The sequence below is a fragment of the Poeciliopsis prolifica genome, unplaced genomic scaffold (genome assembly GCF_027474105.1).
Source record: "Poeciliopsis prolifica strain line A6 unplaced genomic scaffold, Auburn_PproV2 SCAFFOLD025, whole genome shotgun sequence".
NCBI classification, from domain to species: domain Eukaryota; kingdom Metazoa; phylum Chordata; class Actinopteri; order Cyprinodontiformes; family Poeciliidae; genus Poeciliopsis; species Poeciliopsis prolifica.
In genome coordinates, this window is record NW_026562400.1 from 7,434,892 (window position 1) to 7,460,959 (window position 26,068).

Sequence of the window (26,068 nt, forward strand, 5' to 3'; positions counted from 1 at the left end):
CCGTGTGTTCAAGGTTGTTGGTTTTGTGTCACTGTTTTATTCTGTGACGGACTGGTAGTGACTTATTAATGTCACTACCAGACCCAAGACCCAGTGGAGAAAGGACAGGTAGAGGCAGGCCACAAGGTATACAATTGAAATGATTGAAAAGAAAAGGAAAATGTGAATTATTTGCAACAAACATTATTATTACAAAATCTATGCGTTGCATGTATGTGGAGTATTTAAATACAGGAGTCAGGGTCTGGTGTCCTGCAAATTTTAGATGTGTCACTGGTCCAACACTAGCTAAAAAAAAAGCACATACACTGCTGTGAAATGAGATTAGAATCCAGTGGATTTGTGTAAGAAGGCAATAGCCAGGCTAGCTATAATAATCAAAAATAAATTCTCAATTCTCATCTCTTCAAGCTTCTGAAGAGGGCCTCAAAATTTGATATTTTGCTTCTCTTTCTTGTGATTGCAGCAGTTTTCTGAAGTTGCAGCATATTTCTTATGCTTTTGTTTTGTTGATTGTAGGTTTTTGCTTTCAGTTTTTGTAAATTCAGCATTTTTCATTTGATGTGTCAAATGTGTAGCGTTTTTCTTTTGCATTTGTTTTTGTGCATGTGTATCTAGCAGTTTGCATCATTCTTGCGTTTTCAGCGGGTTTGCACCTGTCGGCCACCATAGTTCAGCAATTATTGATTTTCTCACTGACTATTGACCAGGGTATCAAGAATTTTTGACAAGCATAATAAATAAAATAATATTACAAATGTATATCCCTCACACGATTTTCAGTTTCTTTTTAAAGACGGTTCATTTCCTCCCAGAAACATACTTCTTACAGCTGAAGTAACAAAATGTCAATCTACCATATACATTTAAATTAATTATTTTTAATAATTTATTGAGGTGTATCTGTATGTCTAGCTTTATCAGTTGATTCGACTTTAATCTGACTGTATAAACACCCCATGGAAGTTTTTAAGTCGTTGAAAATGTCAAACAAATTTTTGGAAAGAAGCCCAGATGAGTCAGCTCTGACAAAACCGCGCTAGTTCCCAGAATAGACGCCACATTTCAGTTCATAATTAAAAAAGAAAATAGAAAGAGAAAAAAAAAAGACTTCTCTATTTTTTTTTTTTTTATATAGATCTGCGGTAGATACACATTATATCATCAAACTGTTCGAGAACAATGTTTCCAACGTCGGGCTGTTCGTTTAACTCGGCTGTGTCCGCCTCTGTCGTCACCTTCCCCCGCGTGATTTCACAGCTCAGCCTCACCTGTTGACGCCGACGCTCTGCTCACACCGACTTGTCAGCTCTCAGGAGAGAGGTTCAAACCACGGACGAAACCGAGGCAAGAAAGCAGCTAAAACTGCTTCGCAAACAAACTGCAGAGACCGAGGAGTCTTCTCCAGCCTGCGTTTGAAGTGAAGCGAGTCTAAAAGTCGCTTCACTGCACGGTCCTCCTCTCTGGCGCTCTGTTATGGGCGGAAGAATCCTCATCTCCAGCGCGTTAAATGGGAGCGCGTTTTCCAGGTAAAATGGGTTTATTTACTATTTGTTCACTTCCCAGCTTTCGTCAACAGACGCACACGCAGCACTGCGCTTCAGGAGTGTATATGAAAACAGAAAACAAACAAAGTGCTCACACTGCAGGAGCGGTAGTGTTCTTTGGCAATTGATTGTAATATTAGGAACCTCTTTGATGCACGTTATCTGCTTACAGCAAAAGAGAAATTATTACAACTTCCTGATATGTAATGTCATATACTGAACTCCTCTCCTTTAGTGAAGGTAAGCAGTGTTCATGAAATACAGGATTTATCAGATTCGCATCAAATACACAGTTCGTTTTCAAGATGTTCTATCTCTACTTACAGAAACTTTCTCTGAACTAAATTTGTGTTTGTCAAAGCTTGTCCCATGACAATACATTAAGTACAAACACATCCCCCCTCCCGTGTTTACAGACCTCGCGATCTCTGGCCCTTTATCCCCCCCATCAGCACTCAGTGGGTAAACAGAGTAGGATTGTGAGGATTTGCTGTCTGGGGTCTTCTGCCTTTAGCCTTTTTTTTCCTCAGTTCTCATTCAGACACACACGGAGAAGCCTCGTTTTGATTGCTATTGGACAAATCTATGTCTGAGCCCTGTGAGTTCTGGACTGTTATTAATGGATCTGCCTTTGTTGCATCACAGCTCCCACAGACATACTGAGACCAAAGGAATTTCTGTGAGTCCAGTTATCACACAATGAAAGGTTGGGAAGTGGGAAGGAAATCTCTCATGTTTTATTATAAGGTACTTGTTAATACAAGTACCTTATAATACAAGTACTTAATAAAAGTACCTTATAATAAAACATGAGAGATTTTCCCTCATGTTTTAAAGCTTGATCTGTTTTAGATGTTGTCTCTTGTTTAACTTTTCTAAGATTTTTTCTTGTGATGTAAAATGTCATTCTGATGGACTTCTGGCAGAAGTTATTTGCACTCTTTTTGTTTGTTTTCTCTTCTTTTTAAACAATTTTTCTCATTTCCCACCTGCCTTTCTGTGACCTTCAGAGAATGCAACTAAACCTGTTGTGGGACCCTGTAATCATAGGGTTTAGTAAGAACAATAATGTTACTATCAGAAGGTGTAGGTTTGCAGCCATCTGTGAAACCTGTATTGAGGCAGCAGGGCATTCTGGTCGGATGAAGCCGTGTACAACAATTTAAGCAGCTATATGTGGATACTTAATTTTATTAAAAACGGCAATGGGACATCAATGCATTACTGTAATGAGATTATTAGGATCATTACCTAAATCTCTATACAGGTGAAGTGTTTACATGGATTAATACATGTGCTTATGCAGCATTTGACAGCTTTGGTTTTTAATGGAGAAACAAATTTAGTCCTCAGAATTAAGACACTTTACACAGTAATTTCATATTTCTATCACTAAAGCTTTGGGTTTCATTTTTCCTTTATGTGGCCTGTATCTTGACAAACCAAAATGCAGTTATTGACAAAAAAAAGTTAGACATGAAGAAGAAGGACTGGCCAGAGTTTGAATACAGGCTTTTGTCTGTGTTTGCCTGAAGCTGAGATTCCCAGGTGATGATTGAAATGAGTAGAATAGTTGCAGTGGTTCTTTTGTTTTCAAGTCTCTGAACATTGCTTGCATCACGAGCTTTGAAACCAGTATTTCAACTTAGTTATTTTACTCTTAAAGTCTTCTGATCTTTATAGCCTTTAATTATGAAATGTTTTATGTGAGGCTGTGAAATATTTGACAAAATGTTATATTTTAACCCCTGTGAAGACTGCACCCTTTTCACATTTTGTCCTGTTGCAAATAAAATCTTGAATGTTTTAGAATATAATAAACAACATAAAGCAAATGATAGATGGTTATTAATATAGTTTTTTTTGTGATTTAAAAACAAATAGTGTGTTGTTCCTTTGGACACCTTTGATAGCATTAAATCAAGATATACTGCAACCAGTTGCCTTTAGGAAATTATTAAATGGCCAAGCTGTGTGTAATTTTATCTCAATATAAAGCCAGTTGTTATGTGAAGGCCTCACAGGTTTGTTACAGAAGAGAGAGCAAAACAGTTGAGTTTGGGATGGAGATAAACATTTCACCAGGACAAGGACCATAAGCGTACAGCTCGCGTTGCAGTTAAATGCTTTAAATCAGTGGCTATTTGATAAAAATTGATTAAAATTTAAATTCATCCAATTAACCAAAAGCTAATATTCACTGTTCTGTTCCTAAATGGTACAAACTGAATAATAAATTGCTTGGGTTTTCTGCTGAATTGTCATCATTTACTCAGATCTGCTTCAATAATGGGATGACAGCTTGATGGTTATTGGGACTGAGCCAGGAGGAGCTTTATGCCGAAGGTTCAGGGGTTGCTTTGGGAAAGTCCATTTTTGTTCTGTCAGCTTAATATCCAAGCCCAGTTTCATTTTCACTTGGTGTAAGGAAGCAGGATTGGCCTATGTAAACATTAAACCACCTTTATTGCACAGAAATTATATGCATTACAAACCGTCAAAAGTATGACTTAATTTGTTTTTTATAGCATGCTTGATCTGGGAAGCACTTTTTTTGGAAAGTAAAAGAGAGACATTATTTCAGTGAAAATGTTGATAGGAGAGAGATTTGGGAATCTAGTATTCATTAAACACAAAACTTTAAACAAGTACCCATTTGGTCCATATGAGTAAATACAATGGTTGTAATTATGGCCATTAAAAACAATGTGCAACCAGAACTGCCAATGTTAAAATAAATTAATAGCAGTTTTTGCTTTTATATCTTCTACCAATGAAAACCAACCAATTAGAGTGACTACAGAAGTATTTTGTCATGTTGTTGCTCCTTTGCTTTTTTGTGCAAATGTGCGATAAGGTTCAGTGCACCAGATTTTTTGCTTTCAACAAAATTCAAAATTGGGTCTTGATTTTTAAAAGAATGAGAAATTTATTATGACAGTCTTCTGAAAGGAAACTATTGCAGTTAAAGTAAGCTGTTTTCTATCAACAGGCAGTTCTTCCAGAGACAAGCAGAAGTGCTGTTTGACGAGAGGTTGTTGACCAGGTGGACATATATTTAGCAGCAGTTTCCTAAATTTTGCAGGTCAAACCCAAATCCAAAGCATGTGTTGACAAATAGCAGGAGTGGATTACATCAAACTGATGTTTGACTTGGATACAATTCTTATATTTCTCCACAAATTAACTTATTCCTTCAAACTGACACATGAACAAAAACATGCTTCCTACTGTTTACATTTGAAGTTCACTGTGACCCAGATATTACTCCCTTTCAATACAGGGTCAGCTTACATTTAGCTCCTCTAATAAAATATTTAAGAAGTTTAAGCATTCTGACTTTTTTGATGAGCATTCATTGCTTTGTTTTGCAACTGAGTTATTTGTGATTCCTTCCCACTATTTGTGCATTTGGTCCTAATACTTTATCTGAATTATTCAGACTCTCATTACTTTATTAATTTGAAGGAATGGGATGACTGTGTGTGTAAATTTATGGATTATTATGCCTTTCTTCTTTACAGGCCATTTATGGTCACATGTTCCACTTGTAACATGTTTGCCTATATTTCCCTCTCACCGAATCCTTGGTGACAGGCTATAGTCAGCATTCACACCCACACAGAGCATACAATCGTCCCCACTCTTTTGTCCTGAATGTAGCAAGTGGAATATAGCTGTTGACTTTATGGTTCTGTATACACAATACTGTGTCACTGTTCAATGAGGGGATCCAGAAAGGGATAGGGCTATGTTAACCATAATGGGCAGGTTTTGTTATTGCCTTTGTTCAAGAGCTAAGGTGTGGCAAGATTATGATGGTTTCATGTTCAGGGATGGTTTAGTTATACTTTGAAAAATGATTAGTCACAGGTAAATTACCAGATGTTTGGAGCTTTTCAGAGAACACTGAAACAAAACATGATGAACATTAACATTTTGTTTAATGTTCTAATATTTAACTTTGCTGGTCCATGATTAACAACAATGACAACAAAACCTAATTTCCCACATTCAGTTCTTTTAAATGTACAGTTGAAACAAGATATTCACATACTTTGAATAAAAGGCATTGCCATTTTTGTTCTCACTGTCTAAAATGAAATCAACCTTAACCCTCCTGTTTTATGACATTTAAAATGACTGAAGTTATATGTGTTTAATCCCAGAATAATGACACTGACATTTTCTTTTGATATGTTTTGAAACCACTTGGGAAGACCTAGCGGATGTTGAATTGCTTTGTAAGGGCCTCATATGGTCACTCACAATATTTCAGTTATTTGAAATCATACCTATGGGTGCATTGTAACGCACCACCCCAAAGGCAATGTTTGCTTGTTTGACTGAAAAATAAAAAAATAAAAATCATCCAGGGAGATAATTATGCCTCTACTAGTTTGGCTTTAGTCATGTCTTCAAACTATGAAATGCAATTGTAAATGCCATGTGAATGTTGAACCTTTATGCTAATCAAGAAGGTTCTATGTCCCAGAGGTGAACTTGTTTTGGTGCAAAATGTTTGCAGCGACTGCAGAACAAATTTCTTGTGAAGTCATTACCCCAGAAACAACATAAATGTATACAATTTACCAATTCTCTCAGGAAAAACACTTAACTGATGGTCTTGACCGTTATGAATATTACAGCTGGAAGAAAAATGGGAAAGCTTGCAAGGCTGAGAACATTATCCCATCATGAGGAAAGAACATTATGTGGAAACAAACCCTCAAGATGTCAGCTAGGAATTTGAGAACATGAAGTCTAGACAGGAATTGGTCTTTATAATGGACAATGACTCCAAGCATACCTCCAAGTTAGTTATAATGTTACTTGGAGTCAGCAAAACATAAAGCCTTGATCTTAGTCCTACAGGACATTTGTGTGCAGAATTAAAAATGCTTGTAGGAACAAGGCAGCCAACAAATCTGTTTCACCAGTTCTGTCTGGATGAACGGGTCAAAATTCCATCTATTTGTGGGAAATCTAAAAGCAGATTTTCAAAAAAGTTAAACCCAAGCTTTACAGTTGCTACAATAGTCTGACAGGAGGCAATGTTGCCAAATACTTAGGGAGTGCATGTAAACTTCTGAGTTTATTTCTCATAAAAACAATGTGGGGAATTCTAAGAAACATAAAATAGAAAATATTTTGTCTTATCTAATGTCAGAAAGTAAGAAAATAAAATTTTTTCTTTATGCAATTCATGTGTCACGTAAAATACAAATTGCATCATCTCAATCTTTGACATCATGATCAGGCTAAAGCTAAAGCTGAAGAATCTATACATTTATTTATCTATTTGCTTTGAATGAGCAAAATAAGGACTCCCAACCTGGTATTCTAACTTCTCTATTAAGAGGAGCCAAGTCCAAATCCACAATCCTATCTGCAGTAAAGTGGGGTTCATCAAAGACTTTTGACCACCTACTTTGAGGTGAATTAAAATGAGTACTACACTGGGATGTTGTGCTTGGATTCATACAACATCCTGCAATGACACTTGTATCCTGCAATACAAGTGAACTCACCATTGTAGGCAGCAATTAAGATATTTAAAATAAGTGTTTTAATTCACACTGTAGTTCAGAGTAACTGCAACACTATCTCTGAATATTTTGTTAACAAACTGTTAGGGATATCTCACTTTACTGTGTCTTTTTTATTCCATTATTACAGTGTCTGCAACCATTTTGATATTCAACGCTTTGTTGTTGCTGTAACAATTGTGATGAGATATTCTGCAACTCTATCTCCAATTTACCACCCGCCTTCTCTTTATTACTCTTAACCACAAAAATGTTGTCAAAAGAAAGAAGGGACTAGCAGATTAAACCACTTCTTTCAGACAACATTTCTCCTACTAAAACATCTTTGGCATGAAGTTAAACTCAATCTTGCAGTCTGTAATATTGGGAGTGTGCAAAGCCTGGTGTTGAGAGAAAGAGTGATAAGCCTGGCTGATGTGAGGACATGGTGAGATGATATGACATCGACAGCATTCTTTCCCTCTCAACTTCTACTGCTGTTTAACCTACATTAGTTATTTCCTCACACTTGTCTGAGGCAACTAAATCCTGTTGTGATGATTTAGTTTTTTGTGGTTGATTAGTCTGAAAATGAGCAGTTTCACATTTTGTTGGATCTGCTGAAAGACTGAATTTATTGCTATTCCTTTTTTTATTTATTTATTTAGTTTCTTGTGATTGCTTAAGGCTGTGTTTGCATGACAAGCACACAAACTTGTTCACTGGATGCTTAGCTGCACCTCCGTTCACTGTTTTTCTCCTATCTAATTCTCCAGGGGCGCACCCCTCCCTGCAATCAAATCCAATTTTGGGCACAAAACTTTGTTTTGTTCTTTGATCTCGCTCTCAGGCTGAACTCTGTGTCTGCTGATTTTGGTATATTTACTTCGCTTCTTAATGTCTCACTCTTTTGAGCGTCTTTGGGGCATCCTGTCAAGACTTCTAACACTTTTGTTTTTTATTTGAACACAGTAGTATGTTAGCATCAAGCTGTGGACTTTACCCCTGAATAACTCCCTGTTGTATGGGATGTTGATAGGGTATCTAACTGGACTTTAGTTGGAGGTCAAACACTTGTACTATTTGTATAATAATGTGACTCAACATGGCTTTCTCTCGCTCTATCTCTCTCTTTGTCTCTATGTAACACATACCAGACACTGCTGTTTTGAGTGTTTTTTTTACAGATAATACAACATGTAAAAATGGTCTGTGTATGCTTTTTTTAAATGATAATGTGATACTGAAAATGCTTTATATAGTGAATATATGGTTGTTTTAATATTAATTCTGATTATATTTGAATCAGTGTTGAAGAGACGACATTGCAATAAATCCAGAAGTCCAAACCTGTATGACAAAATGCCACTCAGATGCATAAATCTTGATATTCATTTTACTCATTTATGACTTGTGTTTTAACATAAAGCACAAAATCTCATGGTTATGTTGTACTCTCAGAACTGACACTGCACCTGATGACTACTGTTATTATCTATTCATTAAATAAAAAAGACAGATTTTGGGTCTTTTATTTATTGTTTCCAAGGAGTTAGATCTCATTTTTGTATCATTTATTGATTATTTGTCTAAGTCACAGAGTAGCATTGATACTTTTTTTTTCTGTTATGCTGCATTAGTCATATTTTTCTTAAAGTTAGCGATAACTCTATCAGACAAATGGGAAACGAACAAGCATATTTCAAATATGTTCGCATCACACTTATCTTTGTAGTTGGCGGTAAATAGTTGGTGTGGTAGCTCTATCATTCTTTATCTATATGCCTGTAAAACTGTTGTAGTACACTGGGAGTGTCCTACAACACTACCACTGCTTTTTACGATCTCTGTCCATTGCCGTTTTTTTCTAGATGTCATTGTACCGTTCATCATTAGAAAATCCCATTTAAATGTATATTTATCTTCTTTAAATCATCCTTCTCAGCCATCAGCCTAATAAGGCATTGATCTCAGAACAGAGAGAGGGGGCGAAGCACTCGAGGAGGAAAACAGTGGGAAAAAGTTCTCAACACAAGAATTCCCACATATTGGTTTTGAAGGTCACAAAGACTGAAATTTTGTGTCTGCTTGCCTGCATGTATTTGTGCATGCAGAAAGCACCAATTGAGGCCAAAGGGCAACAAGGAATGAAAGATCGCAGCATAATGTTGGCTTTTAGAAGGACAAATTCCCAAATGTTGGGAGTCACTTTCATATAACAGTTGGTAAACACAATACATAATGATATTATAATGATAGGCCTATTTGCTTTAGTAAATCCACATGAATAACATGATTGTGAGTGACAAAACAAAAGCCCTATGAAAACAGTACTTCAAAGTAATTGTCAGATGTATGGTTTTTCATATATTTCCTCTTTGTTATTGAACATCAAAGAATCCTGCAGATTTGTAAAACTGCTGCATGCAAGGCTTCTGTCCACACTGAGACCCTGAAATGCAACCACAAACCACTGCACACATCCTGAAATTGTTCCCCTCTTTTGCTTTTGCTTCCTCATCAAAGTGTGACTTTGAGACTTCTTTCTGGAAACCCATGGGGATATCTGTGTTTTAACCTCCCAATTTGCATAATTGTTGTGTGATTACCCCTTACTATACCTGATTTACTCACATGCTTTCACCATTACTGTGTGATAAGTCATAGTATTTATTCTAGATAATATTTTCTTCTAACTCTTTAACTAATTTTAACTGCTTATTTGGGTTCAGGCTTTAGAGATGCCCCAACATAACATGGAAAACTCCAGGAGCCAGTGGCAGCGGAGTCTGCAGCAGCCATGGATCAGCAGAGTGGCTGCATCTCAGAGTCCCGCCTCCTCAGGGGCTGAGTCTGACACGGAGAGCAGCAGCACAGAGAGTGAAAAGGTAACAGACTAAAGTGAGATTTTTTGTGATGGTTGAAAAGCAGTTAGTCAGATTATTTTGTGCCAAATTGAAGTCTGTTTCACTTTATTTTAATCTTAAAATGGAAAAAGTTTTAGATTCAGGCCAAAAACGATGAATCATCATGTCTTGACTTAAGACTGGGGTGATTTGTGTGATTCATTGGACATTTTCTTTTTCTCCTTTATTGTCAGTCCTGCCTTAAGAAGCCAGAGGTGGCCTCATCCAGGGTCTTTTCATCTCATTCAATGCTTCAAAACCGCATTACAGAAATCAACCAGCAAAAGGAAGAACTGAAGATTGAGGTGAGAATCTGATGCAATCATTACAGACTGTGATGAATAATTACCTTTGTATCCCAAAAGCAGACAGTTTGAAGCAGTGTTGTGCATTAGCTTGTTCAAACTAACAAGTTCATAAGAGGAATTGAGTTTATGAAAGACTTTGAACTTCACAATGGTGTCTTTTTACATGACAAATTTGAACTTAGTGCTGCTCCTTCTGGCATTGTTGAACAGTGTTTTCTTTTTGAGGGAACAGGTGTTTGACAAACTCATGCCTCTGTAAGACCAAAAACCCAACACAGTTCTCCTTAAAAAAGAATGAATTTGGGAATCTTTCATGTCTTCACTATAAATCTGAGACTATAAATTTAACCTTCTTGCTCTGACCATACACTTGGATTTTGCTGTTCATTTGAGAGAGTTGAACACAGAGTGGAAATGCCTGCTTGTGAACCATAGAAAAAAGAGGAACAAAACTGGAACACCATGTATGCTATCACTTCTAATTTTGCTTTCTGATCATCATAGAGCTAAGTATAGATAAAATATATGATATGTTTATATTTTGCCAAATTAAAGACTCTCCCCTGCCACTAAAGTTTCTGATGAGAGGGAAGTCAGAGTTTCTCTACTTAAACTGCTTCCCCTGCAACCTGACCCTGAATAAGTGGAAGACAACAGATGGATAGCTAAAGATTTTATTCCCTTGCTTGTTTTAAATACAATCTGAGTATTTTTAAGAGAAATTCCAACATTGTTTTTCTCTAAGAATGTCCTAGTGAAACTAAACTTTTGAATCAATTTTCACATTTATTCATTTATTTTGTTTTCTGAAAAGTAAAGTTAAAACAGGACGATGAGAGAAGCTTTTTTAAGATTGTCTCTTGTTAATATCGAGGAACTTAGTTTAAAATGTTTAGGTGCTATCAATGTTACTTTTTGGTATTAACAGTGTGAACTAAAATGAGAACTAAATCTCAATATTTGTTTAAAGAAGCACTAAAATATTAGTTGCTTTCATTTGGAAATTTCAGAAAATTAGAAAAAGAAAATCCTGAAAGCTCTCAGACAGCCTAAAGTCATTGTCAAAGAATGTGTGACTCTGACTGGTTTAGCGTCTGGTTGATGCGATTTAGCCTGGTCAGCTCTCTTGTCCTTTCAGCTGCAGCTGGAGATCGCCTTGCTGCAAGGAGAGCTGCAGACGGAGACGAAGCAGCTGCACAGACACTCACAGAAGCTGCTGGCACTGCAACAACAAGCCAGAGAAAGAGAGAAGGACAAACACACTGACAGACTTAAGGTAAGTCCGACATTAATAATGGGACCTGAATTATTTTCTTTGCATTTTTTTAAAACCATTTTTCAATGTGAGAAAGTATTTTCTCAGTGTATGGATTACAGGAAAACCAGTTAAAATTATCTTAAGGGATCCTTGAGAAACAAGTGGGACCAGAAGTGAACCATCAACATAAAAACAAGATCTTGTAAATGATAAGTCAACTGCTGAGTGATAATCATTTGTAGACTTTAACGCTCTGCTACACTCCTTTTGGAGCATTAAAGGGTGATGGAGTGTCTGCAAGCAGGATTGTGAAATTGTCCGAATGCTGTTTTGTGACCTGTTTTTGATTGAGATTTTATACAAATCTGGGATTACTGTGCTGTTGGTCTAGTATGTTGTTGTTGTGTCTGGAAATGAAGGAGCGAGAGAGGTTGGAGAAGGAGAGACACAGGCTGGAGGAACTGAAGAAGAGTTGTGAGGAAAGAGAGAAACTGATCCCGAGTCAACCAGAAAGCCAAAGACAGCACCTAACTCTGCAGCTGCAGCAGGTGAGCAGATGGCACCTTATCTAATGTCTTCAGCATGTTCAGTAGTAATAAAATGTTTTAAAGTTGTCCATGTGTCACAAAAACCTGAGGCTGAGAGTGGAGGACTCACAAAAGTAGTAGGGATATCTTTAAATCTGCGTTAATGGCCTCCCTTCAGTGAAAATATTTCTCATTCTTTATCATTATGACTGCATGGCAGACGATAAGATCATGGTGGAGTACAAGATTCAGGTACCGGCACAAAATATGATTGTTTATTTTGGTTGAAAGTCATATGTGGTATTGTCCTGATCTCTCACAGAGTTTTAAAATATTTAGATTTTTGATAAAGAGCTTGTTTTCTGTACTTCACTTGAAAATCCTAGGTCAGCAACCTGATCCATGTAGTGTAAGATGCAGAGCGGAAAAAAATTGTGAAAACTGAATGCTGCTAATCTAATTGTCATTATCTCTTACTATTTTCAGTAAACATCCTCATGTTCTTTTGTTTCACAGAAACTTTTCAGTGGAAAAATTATTTGTTTGTTTCATGACATGTTTCCATCTGTTGAAATCTAACTAAAATATTTAATGTCGTGTAAGGAATTGAATATCACTATATTCCTACAAAAAATTATTGATGAGGAGGCTGACAGTGTTTTAATAGTTCCACTTTAATGGTAACCTTCCAAATAAAACATAAAGCTGCAAGTGGTTCTTGGTTGATTTGACTCATAAAGAATGTCTCAGGATAAAGGGTGTGTTTTCATCAATACTGATAATGTTGTTGTTTTAACAACGCTTGATTGTTCAATACCAGTTTAACCTGTGTACATGCATTAAGAGTTTGACTCACTCATACAGAGAACAGGATGTGTATTTCTTTTAGCAAATCTGTCAGAGCAGAATAAAGAGATTATTGGAAAAAAGCAGTTTAACGACAAGTTTGGTGGGGCTTGTTTTCTTCTGTTGAAACATGTTGAATGTTGCCAACCAGTTTAGCATAACCTGCTGGAACAAAGAATTAGCATACATGAATAAAGGTGTCCTACCCAGCAGCAAATAAGCAGAAGTAACAATTTTTAGACAGCTGTACAATTTTGCATACATACAAATCTTAAAGCAAGAATCTTATTCTTTCTTATTTAATTTTAATAATGAAGTTATGCAAAGTCATTGAATTAGCACTTAAGAAGAGAAAAAAAAAAGAATTGCAGGACCTTGGCCATAGAGGAATGCAGTTTGAGACTACTGACTAAGGGTGATGTGCAGGGTTGTCCATAATGCTGCTGTTTAAGTAAACATCAATTCATGGTTGGTTTTGAATGGTGTCATACCTTGTGTTTAGATATTGTCACCTAATCTCGCTTAGTGTTTGGTTGTAATGTGACATTTGTTTAAATTCAACTGAGTATAGATGATCTAAGGATCATAACATTTTTTTGAAAGCTGACATTATTCGGTTTACAAATTGTAATACATTTTTCTGTATATGTCGGTGTCTTCCTTATTGTTTTCCTCATAATACTCAGTATTCTTCCCAGAACGAGACTGCATCCAATTAATTCCAGAAATAATTCAATTTCACAAAAAAGTGAACTTTTTTGTTACCCTTCTTGAAGGAGAAGGAGGGGATGGAGTCAGCCATCCGGGCTTTCGAGGATTGGGAGTTTCGTGTTTTAGAACAAGAAAGTGGCATTGGCGAAGAGGCTGAAGACGGAGAGGAGAAACCAAAGGAGGAAGGAATGGAGGAGGAAATGGAGAAGGAAATCTCCCGCCAGCAGCATCTAGTCAACACAGCGCAGGTAGTTAGTGTTCCTCATGGATGACTTTTTCAGTGTTGCACAGAAATTGCAGCTTATCAGTGAGTCATATGCTTTGTGTCTGTGCTTATCCTTACTTAAACTCCCACTTAGGGCTGAGCTGTGATGTTGGATGTGTGCATAAGGAAAATTGACAAAATTATAACAATACATGTCTGAAATCCAGTACTTTGCTGTGCTCACATTGTCATGATTAGTGGGATGTTAAACTTGACATTAAAAAAAGACGATTTTGCACACTTTTCTTTTTTTTCCTTTCATGCCTGAAATATTTCTCTGCAGCTAAAATGAATTAGCATGACATTAAAAATAAGCAGAAGGCAGATCAGAGAATTTACTTCAAAGTTAAAAACTTGCACTCCTCCTTCAATAATCACAGCTTTGCTTGTAAGTGCAGTGCTCTGATAAATTTTTACTCTGCAGCTAAGCAAGTTCCCATTTGCTCATTGCCCACAATAAACTAAGCCCAAGATTAGATGACTTGATAGGATGAGCGTATAGGTATTTGTTTCTATGGATCCCAGGAATGGTTATCAGGATGAGTTATTCCTCGAAACTCATCACCCCTACCCCCAATGGTGGCACAGGCTAAAACTCCTTACTCCAACCATCACCTTAATTCTGTCACATGAGTCTATACAGGGAGTCTAATTAAATCACAGGCCACCATGAGAGAACAAATCAGAGCAGGATAGACTGAAAACAGAGGTGGAATGACAAGAAGAAGGATTAAAAGATAAAACGTTTAGAAATCTTTGAAGTGAGACTACGGTTTTTTGCTGAACATATTGAAAACATTGATATAAAGCCCTGATATCCTTTAATCTTGAATAACAATCACTCATTTTAATAAAACATTTTATTTGTATTTACTGTATCCAAATCTGTTCTCTCTTTACACAGTGAATCAAACAATTGATGACCACAGCAAATTAAATTTGACTCCATGGGACAAAATAATTCAAAAAGAACAATTAGTTTTGTTGAATCTGGTGGCAGTAAAACATTTTCCTGTGTAGTTTTGCACAGAATGAGTGAGGCTTTTTGAGACAGTAAAATTGTTCACATGAGAATTTCTAAGCTATTCAAAGAGGCAGGTTATTTATTGACTAATAAATCTCGCAATCAAAGGTTGTCATATAAAATATTCTGCATTTTTAAACAGTTGGCACAGTTTGGTTTTTATTTATATGCCTACAAAATTTTACTTTGAAGCTGTCATTAATAAATTTGAGTTGTAATTCATCTTTTCATTCAATAGTGTGATACATTTTTGCCATTTTATTATGTGTGCAGAATATTTATACTTTACCTCAAAATATTCACTAACTGTTCCACTGGCAGTCACGTGAGTCACGATGAGTGTTTTGCTTTTTTTCACACAACCTGTTTGTGGATTTTAAGCTTCTCATGAAAGGTAAAAATACTCCTCATATTCTTTTGTGATACAAATACAAAAGACACAGATGTTCAAAGTATAGACTGACTAGCGTTGGATAAAAAATGACGTAATATTTAGTTTTTGCTCTGAAATATCTATAAAGTCTCCCTCTGATTCATTATTTTATAATGAATCAGAGATTCTAGACCAATCTCTGATTCAATGAAATAGATTCTAGACCAAAAAGACACTTTGCCTGATAGATCTCTAGGATTGCTCTCTAGCTCCCCCTTTCTTTTTCAAGTAAAATCACTTTTTGCTCTAAAAAAAAAAACATGGAGTGTGTTACTCAAGTCATAATATCACCAGGTGTTTCCAGAATTACTTGCCTTTTGACAGTTTATTAATATGAATATTATATGTCACACAAAACAAAGTAAATTTGATTTTGATTTGGCAAAGTGATTTTCCATAGCTTTTAAATGATATTTTATAGTAACTCATACTTTGTGTGAGTTATACCATGGCTACTACAGTCTTGTACCTAGTGTAAAAGTACAACACAACATTGTGCACTGTCATGAAAAATGCTGAAAACTGTCACTGGATGCAAACATTGTTCTAAGGCAACAAATGTGCTTTCCCACTGCCTCGTGAAATCCATTTAAAAAACATATTTGGGCTCCATAATGATGAATTGTTCCACAATTAGCCTCAGTATGTTGGTGGGGGTGCAGCGATGAGATGAAGACTGGGATTGTATGAGATGTGAATTGCAGTTGACTCAGCTGCACTGCAGCCAGCAGCACAGGGCTGTCTGTCTGCTTCATACTGTCACAGAGCATTCTTACTCTGGCAAATTATACTCCAATATTTCTTTAAATTACTCTTTTAGGCTTCTTTCTGGCTTTTATTTATTATTTGTTATACTTGGTGGTGGTGTGCCTATTTCCAGTGGTGTCCCAAATAATTTGTAAAATTATTATTTTTTTCTTTTTTCTTATTTGTTTTTTATTGTAACTCTGTTTGTAAAAGTGGACTTGGATCTTAATAGTACATTTAGTACATTATTCTAATATTGGATGACAACCTTTTGGAGAAATTATTGAAACCCAGCTAAATAAACTTACATGTCTTCTATGAAGAGGAATCCGTTTGGCAGTCCAAGCTGATGTAAATTATTCCCTGAATTTTCAGGAACGAGTCCAGCAGTTGGAGAAACAGCTGAAAGAGATGGAGAAAGAGAAGGAAAGAGACCTGAATGCATTGAGGAAAGAGAAGAGAGAACTAATAAATGCAACTCAAATGGTATGAGAGTTTTCTAATATTGTGGATTTTTCTTATTGTACATATCTGTTGATATTAAGATTCATTTTGCCATAACTACTATTAATGCAAAATAATGTTGGTGGTCTGTAGAATGGTGCTTTATAATATGCTGGGAAGAGCTTGAAATTGGCTTTGTGCAAGTGATGGAAAAAATTGCTGGTGATAAAAAAAACAAAAACTGATTTACAATGAAAGTGTAAGCATCTTAATCTTCTCTGTGCTGTTTGAAACTCTTTCATAAACTTCTCAGTTTATTTTATTTTATAATCTACATTTTATGTAGCCAAAGTGCACTCTGCCTAGGTATTGTTTACCGTTTAACATGCATTTTTTGAGTTGCACAAAAGACTTGCAAGTCCTTGCAAGTCTTTCTTAGGTTCTTAGGTGTTTTAGTTGCTCATTAAATGTCAACAGTGCTTGACACAAGCTAGAAAAAAATGCACAAATGTATTTGTTTTGAAATGTTTTTTGACCTAAATGCATTGCTATATAATGGCCTTTCAAAGGCTGTTTTTTTCCTTAGCTTCTTTCTTAGACTTGAGCATGATCACTATTCTATATTTGATAACTTTTCTTAAAACAAACTGTTGTTTGTCAGAATTAGGTTTGTCTTATGGAATATCCGGTTTTGAAGAAACTTTTGCATATTTCTTTTTTTTGATCACTTGTGCAGGATAATCTGCAAGTATCAAGTAGGATCTACAGTACTTTTGACATCAGACCAATTAGTTACTGAGATTCATATATGATTCTTTTGACCTGGGAATTACTTTTTGCACCTGGATTACCTACTTTACATAGAGAGATAAATTTGTGACCTCGTTTTGAATAAGCAGTGGGTGGTGAGCCAGACTTGTTTGTTTTTGAGTCTTCATTTTGATTCTTTATAAAACACTGTATTGCAACTTACAGTTCATTTTTTCTTATAAGTATTGTTAAAATCTGTAATTTAACAATATTTTAAGTGTTTGGGCTAAAATCTTTTGGCATCAGTTTTCACCTAAAAAGAGTCATGACAGTATCAGCTGTAGGAGACAAGATTAAAAAAAAATTAGAGGAAAAAAGTGCAACTGAGGGAAACTTAAGTTGGAGGGAGAGAGCAAGGGAGGAGGGACGAAGGGAGGGTAAGAGCAGAGGGAGGAGTAAGCAGTGCGAGGGTGGTAGCTGTGGTTCTATGTGTGTAGATTTGAGCATGTGTGGATCCATACAAGGCAGAGGAACCAAGCTGAGAGAAGTGTTAAATCCTTGCAGCCAAGGGTAAGCCAAAAGAATGAACACAAATCTGTTATATATAGGAGTTAAAACCAAACTTTTATTTCATAATGTCAGCTAAAGAGGGGAGAGAGGGTAGAATTGCATAGCAAAAGGGAGTGGCATTGTAGAGGAGTTGAAAATGAGACATTATCAGAAAGAATGAACGAATGTGTGCAGGATGTGGTTGATTTGACATCCTTGTCTAAATTGTGAATTCTTTGTGGCTGTGAAAAGCTAAACAGCTTATAGAAAATGATGCATGAGTGGCTAATCTGTTTGGATCACCCTGTTGAGGAATGGGACATAGGAAGAATTGTAGCAGATTTCGACTTACTGTGAGAACATACAATTTCTCATAAATACTTACTGTCAACACTTTTCCTGACACCATGTGTTTGTGTAAAGAACTGAAGTGGGCCAACGAGGGTTAAACAGTGAACTGAACGTAGTCTCTGAATTGCTCATGCTTTTGTGACTCAGGCATGGTGGGAGGGTTTTCAGGGAAGACACTCTGGCTGTGATGTATTTTTTTTAATCTCATCATGACCAATCCATCTTGGATGCGTTTCTGTAGTTTAATTCTAAGCCAGATGTGAGATGTCTATCTTTTTTAAGGCAATCTGTTTTTCATCTTTAACCTTTTTGTCTCCAGTTGTTTTAAGCAGACTTTTAATATTCGTTTCTTGTAACAAGTGTCCGTCTCATATCCGTTCCTTACTTTCAAAACTGAATCTGGTCCAACAGGTTTCCAAAGAGAAGAAGCCACTCACTGATTGGTCAAACTTCACCACCTCAGCACCGTGCATGATGTCACTCTCTCCTTTGACACCTCACAAGTCTCCACAGGTGTGCATTTAGTTAGGTCTTTGTTGATTTATCTGTCTTATGAATGATAAGCTTCACTGCTGAAACAACTGAAAAGTTGTGAAAGAAGGGGAAATTGTTGATCATCTGGAAATTATGGTAATGCATCTGTTCATATTTTATAATCTTTCTATGGGATTTTATGTGATGATCCTCTTACTGTATATTATTCTCTTCTTTAGGAACTGTCCAAGGAAGCCGCCAGTTTACCAAGAAGGCGAAGCTCACATCGGAACAACAGGCTTTCTGACAGGCCGATTTCAGTGCAGGGTTAGTTACCAACTCTGTTTTTGCCTTGTGTTTTGTTTTTAAGTGCTCCTGCTTTTGTAGTTCATGACAATCCAGACAATCAACATGCTCACTTTATACTCGTATCCTCATTTTGTCTGTTTGCTCTCACTAAGGGAGGGCCCTTTTAGTCAAATCAAAGGTGTGTCTTTAGACCGAGAGCATGAGTCTCCCATGTCATATAGAAACAACTGAGAGCTTAAACCTAAAATCTCCAGAGTGATATCTGGTTTTGTGCTCCAAATATTTGTATCGCCTAATTTGTTAAGTCAAGTCTTCCAAGTTCCATTTTCCACTTTTTCTCCTCACTGGTAATTTAAAGTTCTTAATTGGAGTTGCCCCAGATTTCTCCATTTTATTTATTTTCACATACAAAAATATATATGGTTCTCTATTTCTTTCCACAATCAGGTTTGGTGAGGACTCTTCCAGACAGCCAGACCACAGAGACTTTCACTTCCCCCATAAGCTCGCACAGACTAAGCAACGGGCACAGACCGGGGAGCAGCAATGGCGGTGGGTTGCTCACGCCGTGCAACAGTGAAGCAAACTCTCGTGCTGCAAGGTGGGTTTCATCACTGCATGTGAATCTATATGATACTTTTGGATGGGTACCTATGTAGCACTTCTTTGACATTAGAATGCTGAATATATAATGTATTATTTTTATTATCAATACCTACAGAAATGTTTATCATATCAGAGGGTGCAACAGTTGTACATATGTAATCTTTACTGTAAAAGCATGTTATGAGGTGTATGAATGATTATTTCATAGCTGCACGATATTAGAAAAACATGTAAATGTAATAGCATAGCTGAATTTTGTGATGAGAGTTTTGATTCCGATTATCCACATTTTTTTTACTTTTTACATTTCTTCAACCCTATATGTTAGATTTAGCATCTCGGTAACTAAAAATGTATAAGCATTTTCATCAGTAAAAGTCCATCCAGTATTTTAAAAATATTATTGGCATGTAGATTTTGGATGCATGCCAATAATACAATATCCAACCAGATATTTTATTCAAGGAGCACTATGACTGTTATATTGGACAGATTAATATTTTGGCCACAATTAAAAAAAGTTCAGAAAATATTTTTTTGGTTGTGCATTTCTTTAATAACTCAGTTCAAGAAGTGAATCACAAATATCTTATATGTCTGTTAATATCAGTGATATTGTAAAGCTAAAACCCAATATTATTATTTTTTTGGGGGGGTGGGGGGAAGCCTAAATATTGCATAACGCCATAAATTATATCCATAACATCATGGGCGAGACTGCTGACACCCTCCCCAAGGGTAGGTCACAGAAGATAATTGTTTTAATTTACATGGTCCTCTAGCATGATAATAAAAGTTGTGCAGAAGGACAAAGTGTAGCCCAAAAGCATGCACAAGCAACAGGGGTAGCTACTGCCCTAATGCCTTATCACTAAAGTAAAAATGAACACATTCTGAATAATGCATCACTGCTTGTAATGAGGTTATTTTTTTAATTCAATTCCAAAAATGCATAACTTGGGTCAGTTTTATTCCAAATAATGAAGGCATATTTATATTTAACAACTTCTGCAAGTTCAACATAATGGTATTTTGTAACTTATCTGTAAAAAATGTAGAGGTTACTGATATCAATGTGGTGTAGATAGTATTACTGATGGTTTGTTTATTAAAATAAATTTAAAAAAACTGTAGTAAACAACATGTTTCAAAAGAATGTGTTATTTACAAAGACAATAACACAGACACATGACGAATATGTTTTAAATAAACTGGGGAATAGCCCGGTTTACTGAAATTGCCTTGCAAGTCATATTGGTTGGAAAAAGGCACTTAACTGTCTTTCTGTTTCCTACAAAGTAATGGAATAACGATATTGGTTAAATCTAACACACTTTTCACTTTTCTATTTGACTGTTTTCTAGATTGATGTTGACTGCATGTCCCTTGATAACACTTCATTAAATTGTAATTTTGGGGGTTTTGCTGTTTTAATTAGAACAAATATTGCTATTTTTTTTATTCATTTATTTATTTTCTCTAATTCTGATGCTTCATGATTCTTGTCTCTGCAGTCCATCGCTTTTGGATCTTGTGGAGATTGAGAGGAAGCTGAGGGAAGCCAAGGCAGAAAGAGAAAGGCTTCTCAGAGAACGAGTGAGTCACCTGCCATGGGAAACACTCACTAATTGTCAGTGTCACACTATATTAGACATGGCCTGTTGATCAGTGACACCAGCTAAGTTTGCGCATGATTGTCCAAGAAACCACTGAGCAGATGTTTGCATGCCTATAATGCATGTTCGTAGCACTGGCAGCTGCCAAGACTGGAAAGCTCAAACCTCCAGTTGTTTGTGGCTTCATAACCAATGGGTTTCTATTTTTGCTGCTTTAAAAATAGTACATTTTAATGTGTTACAGTTTTTTTTTTTTCTGACTGTGTGCACACAGGCAGAGAGGCAGCGGTTGTTGTTGGAAGAAAGAAGTCAAAGAGAGGTAAACTCCTCCAGAGAAGAACCACTAGAATCAGAAACACAACAAAGACCAGGGCCAGAAGCAAATGAATCCATACAAGTCCTTTCATCACCAGTTTCAGAGGTATAAATTAATCATAAACCCTAAATCTTGGGTTAGAAAAGTTGAGAAATTGTGGCTATAGAACTAAACAAATGCTAGTGTTTTTTTTTTTCCATGTTTTACTTGTTATGGTTAAATCCCATCTTTACATATGAGAATAAGTAAACCAAGCCCATTAGCCATGTAAGTCAGTTTTATGAGCTTAATGTTGACCCAGTTTCTTGATAAATGATCTTGCTGAAAATTGCTCGGTTCTTTAATCATTCATGTTGTTTGTTGTAATAGTGAGTCATTCACATTAAGATAATGAAATTTCATTCTTAGAATAGAATAAATATTGTTGTACTGTAAAAGAGCAGTAAAGATGAGTGCAATAAAAAAGATAATGGATGAGGTGTTCTGAATTAGTCTAGTGACATCTATAAAATATTTTTCATCATGTAGCGTGGCTAAGAAAATGTAATTTTTTCCTCTTATTTTCTAAGACCATATCTTGTATCATATTTTTGATACAAATGTAGTAAACTTTTCATTATGTGAACACATAGAGCCCCTTTCTTAAGTTCAAAAATAAGTGCATTTGTTTTAAGAATTTACTGGATGATAGTAGTGTTTTCCATGGAAAATGCACTATTTACAGGATGACTAAGCTCCACTTTTTCTTCCAGAAGCACAGCCTGCCCCTTTTCCTTACTCCAAACTTTGACCTTCGGGCCCATGTTGAGTCACTGGGTCACGGGGTTGCCAGCTGCACGGACCTGCGGCTAACACCTCGACGGTGTGCTGGCTTTCTCACAAAACGAGGGGGGAGGGTCAAGACATGGAAGAAGAGATGGTTCCTGTTTGACACAGACCACAAACGACTGGCCTACTATACAGGTTAGACTGGCTTTCAAAGTTTTGTGTGTGTATGTTTGCTCATTGACTTTACATTTGTGTGTTTGCATGAATAAAAGGCTTCTGTGTGCCACACAATTTGAGCTCACTGAAGGGAGGCTATTATTGTAAAAATACACGAGAAACCATCTGTTACTGTACATATTTTAAGATCAGATGTAGTGTCATGCAAAAGTGTTTTTGCCCTAGCAATCTTTTTTACATTTTGTTTCATTACATCTACAAATTTCAGTGTTTTTAACTTGAGTTCCTATGTGGAAAGCCAATACAAAATGAAGAACAATTTTAAGGTAGAAGGAAAGTAGTTTTTTTTTTTTTTAACTGACAAATAACCTATTGCCATTTTGTAGCACTTTTGACATTTGCATAAGTGCGTAATAAATAAATTTACTATGAATAAAACTCTTAAAATTGTCACATTTACATATGGCGCCATAGGTGAACAAAAGCATCATGAAGACCAAGGAACACAGCAAACAGATTAAGGGATATCTTTTTTAAGTGTAGTAACACTTAAAAAATATCTTATAGAGCACTGTTTAGTCAATCATGAGAATGTGGAAAGAAAGAGAAATATATAATTTCACACCTACCAAGATTTGAATCTCAACCTTAACGGATAAAGTATCAAGAGTATTTAACAAAGAAACAGCCAACAAAGTAATTTGGGAAATGTTCAAGAGATTCACAGTCGGAGCTGACAAGAAGATGAAGATGGAGCTGTTTTTGGTTCCAGAAGACTTCAGACTGGTCTGGAGGTTCATCCTTCACCAGAAAAATAATCCTCAGCTTACAGACAGAGCTACAATGAAATAGTCCTCTATTTCATTGTTGTACATTACTTTGTGTTGCTCAATTAAATAAAATACATCACGTATATTTAAGTTTGGTTTTGAGGTGACAAAATGTTGAAAAGTTCAAGACATTTTAATACATTTGAAAGACACTATGTCAACCTAAAATGTATTTTGTATTTTTTTATTTATTTATAAACTTGATTCTCCCTTATCTACAGACTGCGATGAGAGAAAGCTAAAGGGAGTCATGTACTTTCAGGCTATAGAAGAAGTTTACTACGACCATCTACGAACAGCTACCTCTGTGAGTTTGCCTTTCTCAAATCTGTTGCAGTTTTTGGGATTTACCATTTGGATCCACCAAATCAGTAAAGTTTGATTTCTAGATGGAGGCTATAACCCCTCTTTCATTTTGAAAACATATTTTCTTGGGACATTAATCTCTAAATAACCTCAAAATGTTTGCATAATCTTTCAGAAAAAATGTGATCTCAGAAGAAAAAGAAAGTAGCTCAGAAAAATATTTACTTTTTTTAGATGAGAGGATTTTACTAGTTTAAACTTTTCCAAAAGCAATCTTGCTTGCAAAGCAAAATAATTTTAACAGAATAAACTAAACCTCTACACTACAAAAGTCTAGTCCAACATAAAACTACTTTTATGTTGAGCATAACGGTAGCCCGAATGTCCAACAAAGATATTTAACTTTTAAGGAAGGTGTAAACTTTAAGTCCTATTCTGCTCTTTACCAAGCCACCAGTTATTTTTTTTTTATTTTTATTTTTATTTTTTTTAATCGACACTCTGTCATAAAATCCTCCACATTTCTGAGGAAAGATGTTCGTCATACTTCTAGGAAAGCAGACAAACAGGATTTTCCTGCTTCAGTTTGACATTGCAGATGCTTGATTGCAGTCAGTTGTAAAGTTTTGCTCTAACAAATATTTGTGTTTTAAAGTCTCAATATTGCCGTAAAGTCATTGGGAACCTTGCCAGTGAGCTGACTCTTGATATCTCTGTCTTCTGTATAGTCACCACGGCCCAGCCTTACGTTCTGTGTGAAGACATACGATCGCCTGTTCTTTCTGGTGGCTTCCAATGCCGTGTCTATGCGTATCTGGATGGATGTCATTGTCACCGCAACAGACGAGCACAGCCGCTATTGACTTAATACATGAAAATGAAGTGAAGCTACTGAATGGACTCCACTTTGGTTCTTTTTCCCTTTCCTGTCTGGGCAGTATGTTTGTTGAAAATGTGCCTTGGGGTGTGGATTCAGAAGACCAAATATCCACATGGAGGTGCCATGGGTCAGTCGTGGAGGACAATGTTACTGATAGGAGTTTATCAGTTGCAGCTCAGAACACAGATCTTTAAAGGACTCACTCATGGTGACTCAGCTGTCTGTTACAGGGAGGATTTTCACGGATCTTTATCTCCCCCTGCTGGTAACAGTCCAGCATCACAGGAGTAATGTACACTACACAGTGATACCAGAAACATGCACAATAAAACCACCAGCTCTTACAGGCTGACATTTGTTCTAATATGCCACTACACTGGAGGTGATCTCTTAGTAATATGCACCCCTTGCCTTTGTTTTCAGATAAAGGAATGTTATGGAAGTTATAAAGATTATTTATTATATTGAGGTTTATATGGCTTTGGTTTACAGATAAATTTAACTACTCTGGTATCAGGGCAACATTAAATGTTTTTATAAAAATGCTCATGTTTGTCTGTTTTTATTGAAGCATCTTTGGAAAGCTAATGGTGAGATCAATTCCATGGTGTCATGAAAAATAATTGGAAGATATCTTTTCTTCAATGTTTCTTTCCTATTTGTTTGCATCTTAACATGAATGCACCTGTAACACTTCCACAGGAACATTGCTGATAACAGTCCATTACCCATATGAGGTATGCTAAATATCACAGGAAAATATACTCTTACTGGGAACTTCATAGATATGCCTTAATATGATCTGGGGACGGTGGAGTTGACTGTGATAACTAAAGAATGGGCAGGGTCAGCATCAATACTCAGCCTGACTGAGTATTCACTGTTTTGTGAATACATACCAGTAGATTAAAGGGGGATTTATGTAAAATTACTTTTTAGCTTTATATAGCGTTGTAATATTGTTCCCTCATCAACATATACCTGGAGTATTACTTTGATTCTTTGATGCATGTTTGATAAACCCTTAACTCTGACAACCAGCCATCTTAAGCCATCACTCAAGACTGCCCTGAATGTTTTTCTTTTTTTCTTCAACTCTCCCTCCATACTGGGGAGCACTCTAGTTCACCCAATTTCTTTAGACAGTCACATTTAGAAGAAGCTTGTAAATCCAAACATAGTTTAACCAAAACTACAGTATTCCTACCTAAATAGAACCTGATACTTCTGTCAACAGGCAGTTGTTTTTTTCATGTTTAGGTTTTCACTGTGACATGCAAAATTATTAATAAAGTCATATGTAGACAGAAGTGAGTTTTTTTCTAACTAAATCCTCATATTTCTGCTGGCACTAATTTGAGTGTGAAAGTAGCAATATAAAGGTACATCAGTTTGATAAATTGTGAAACTCCTGATCTTTTGAGAACTTCCTCACGTTATTGCACACGTTAAGAAATCATTTTCCTGTAAGCAATTTCCTGTTGTTTTTTTAAGATTCTTGCTGACGTGAATTTAAATCTTTTGACCTCAATCATGCAAGCTTTTGAAATTTTCTTCCTTTTGTTTGTATTTCCTTTGAACCCATCCTCTCT

The 26,068-nt window shown here is 36.1% G+C and overlaps 1 protein-coding gene across 2 annotated transcripts; it reads left to right on the forward strand.

Moving 5' to 3' along the window:
• Window positions 1-1,219: 1,219 nt before the first annotated feature.
• On the forward strand, window positions 1,220-25,021 carry phldb3 (pleckstrin homology-like domain, family B, member 3). Of its 2 annotated transcripts, none has more exons than XM_055047022.1 (15): window positions 1,220-1,529; window positions 9,808-9,963; window positions 10,176-10,286; window positions 11,428-11,565; window positions 11,967-12,095; window positions 13,697-13,879; window positions 16,476-16,586; window positions 18,606-18,707; window positions 18,908-18,995; window positions 19,425-19,578; window positions 21,098-21,179; window positions 21,474-21,620; window positions 22,268-22,478; window positions 23,512-23,597; window positions 24,325-25,021. In XM_055047022.1, the coding sequence occupies exons 2-15, from the start codon at window positions 9,817-9,819 to the stop codon at window positions 24,457-24,459; spliced, it is 1,824 nt and encodes a 607-aa protein (XP_054902997.1). In that variant the 5' UTR covers window positions 1,220-1,529; window positions 9,808-9,816; the 3' UTR covers window positions 24,460-25,021. The 2 variants fall into 2 exon arrangements, with proteins under 2 accessions (XP_054902997.1, XP_054902996.1); XM_055047021.1 differs by lacking the exon at window positions 1,220-1,529 and adding an exon at window positions 2,092-2,226.
• Window positions 25,022-26,068: the final 1,047 nt, after the last annotated feature.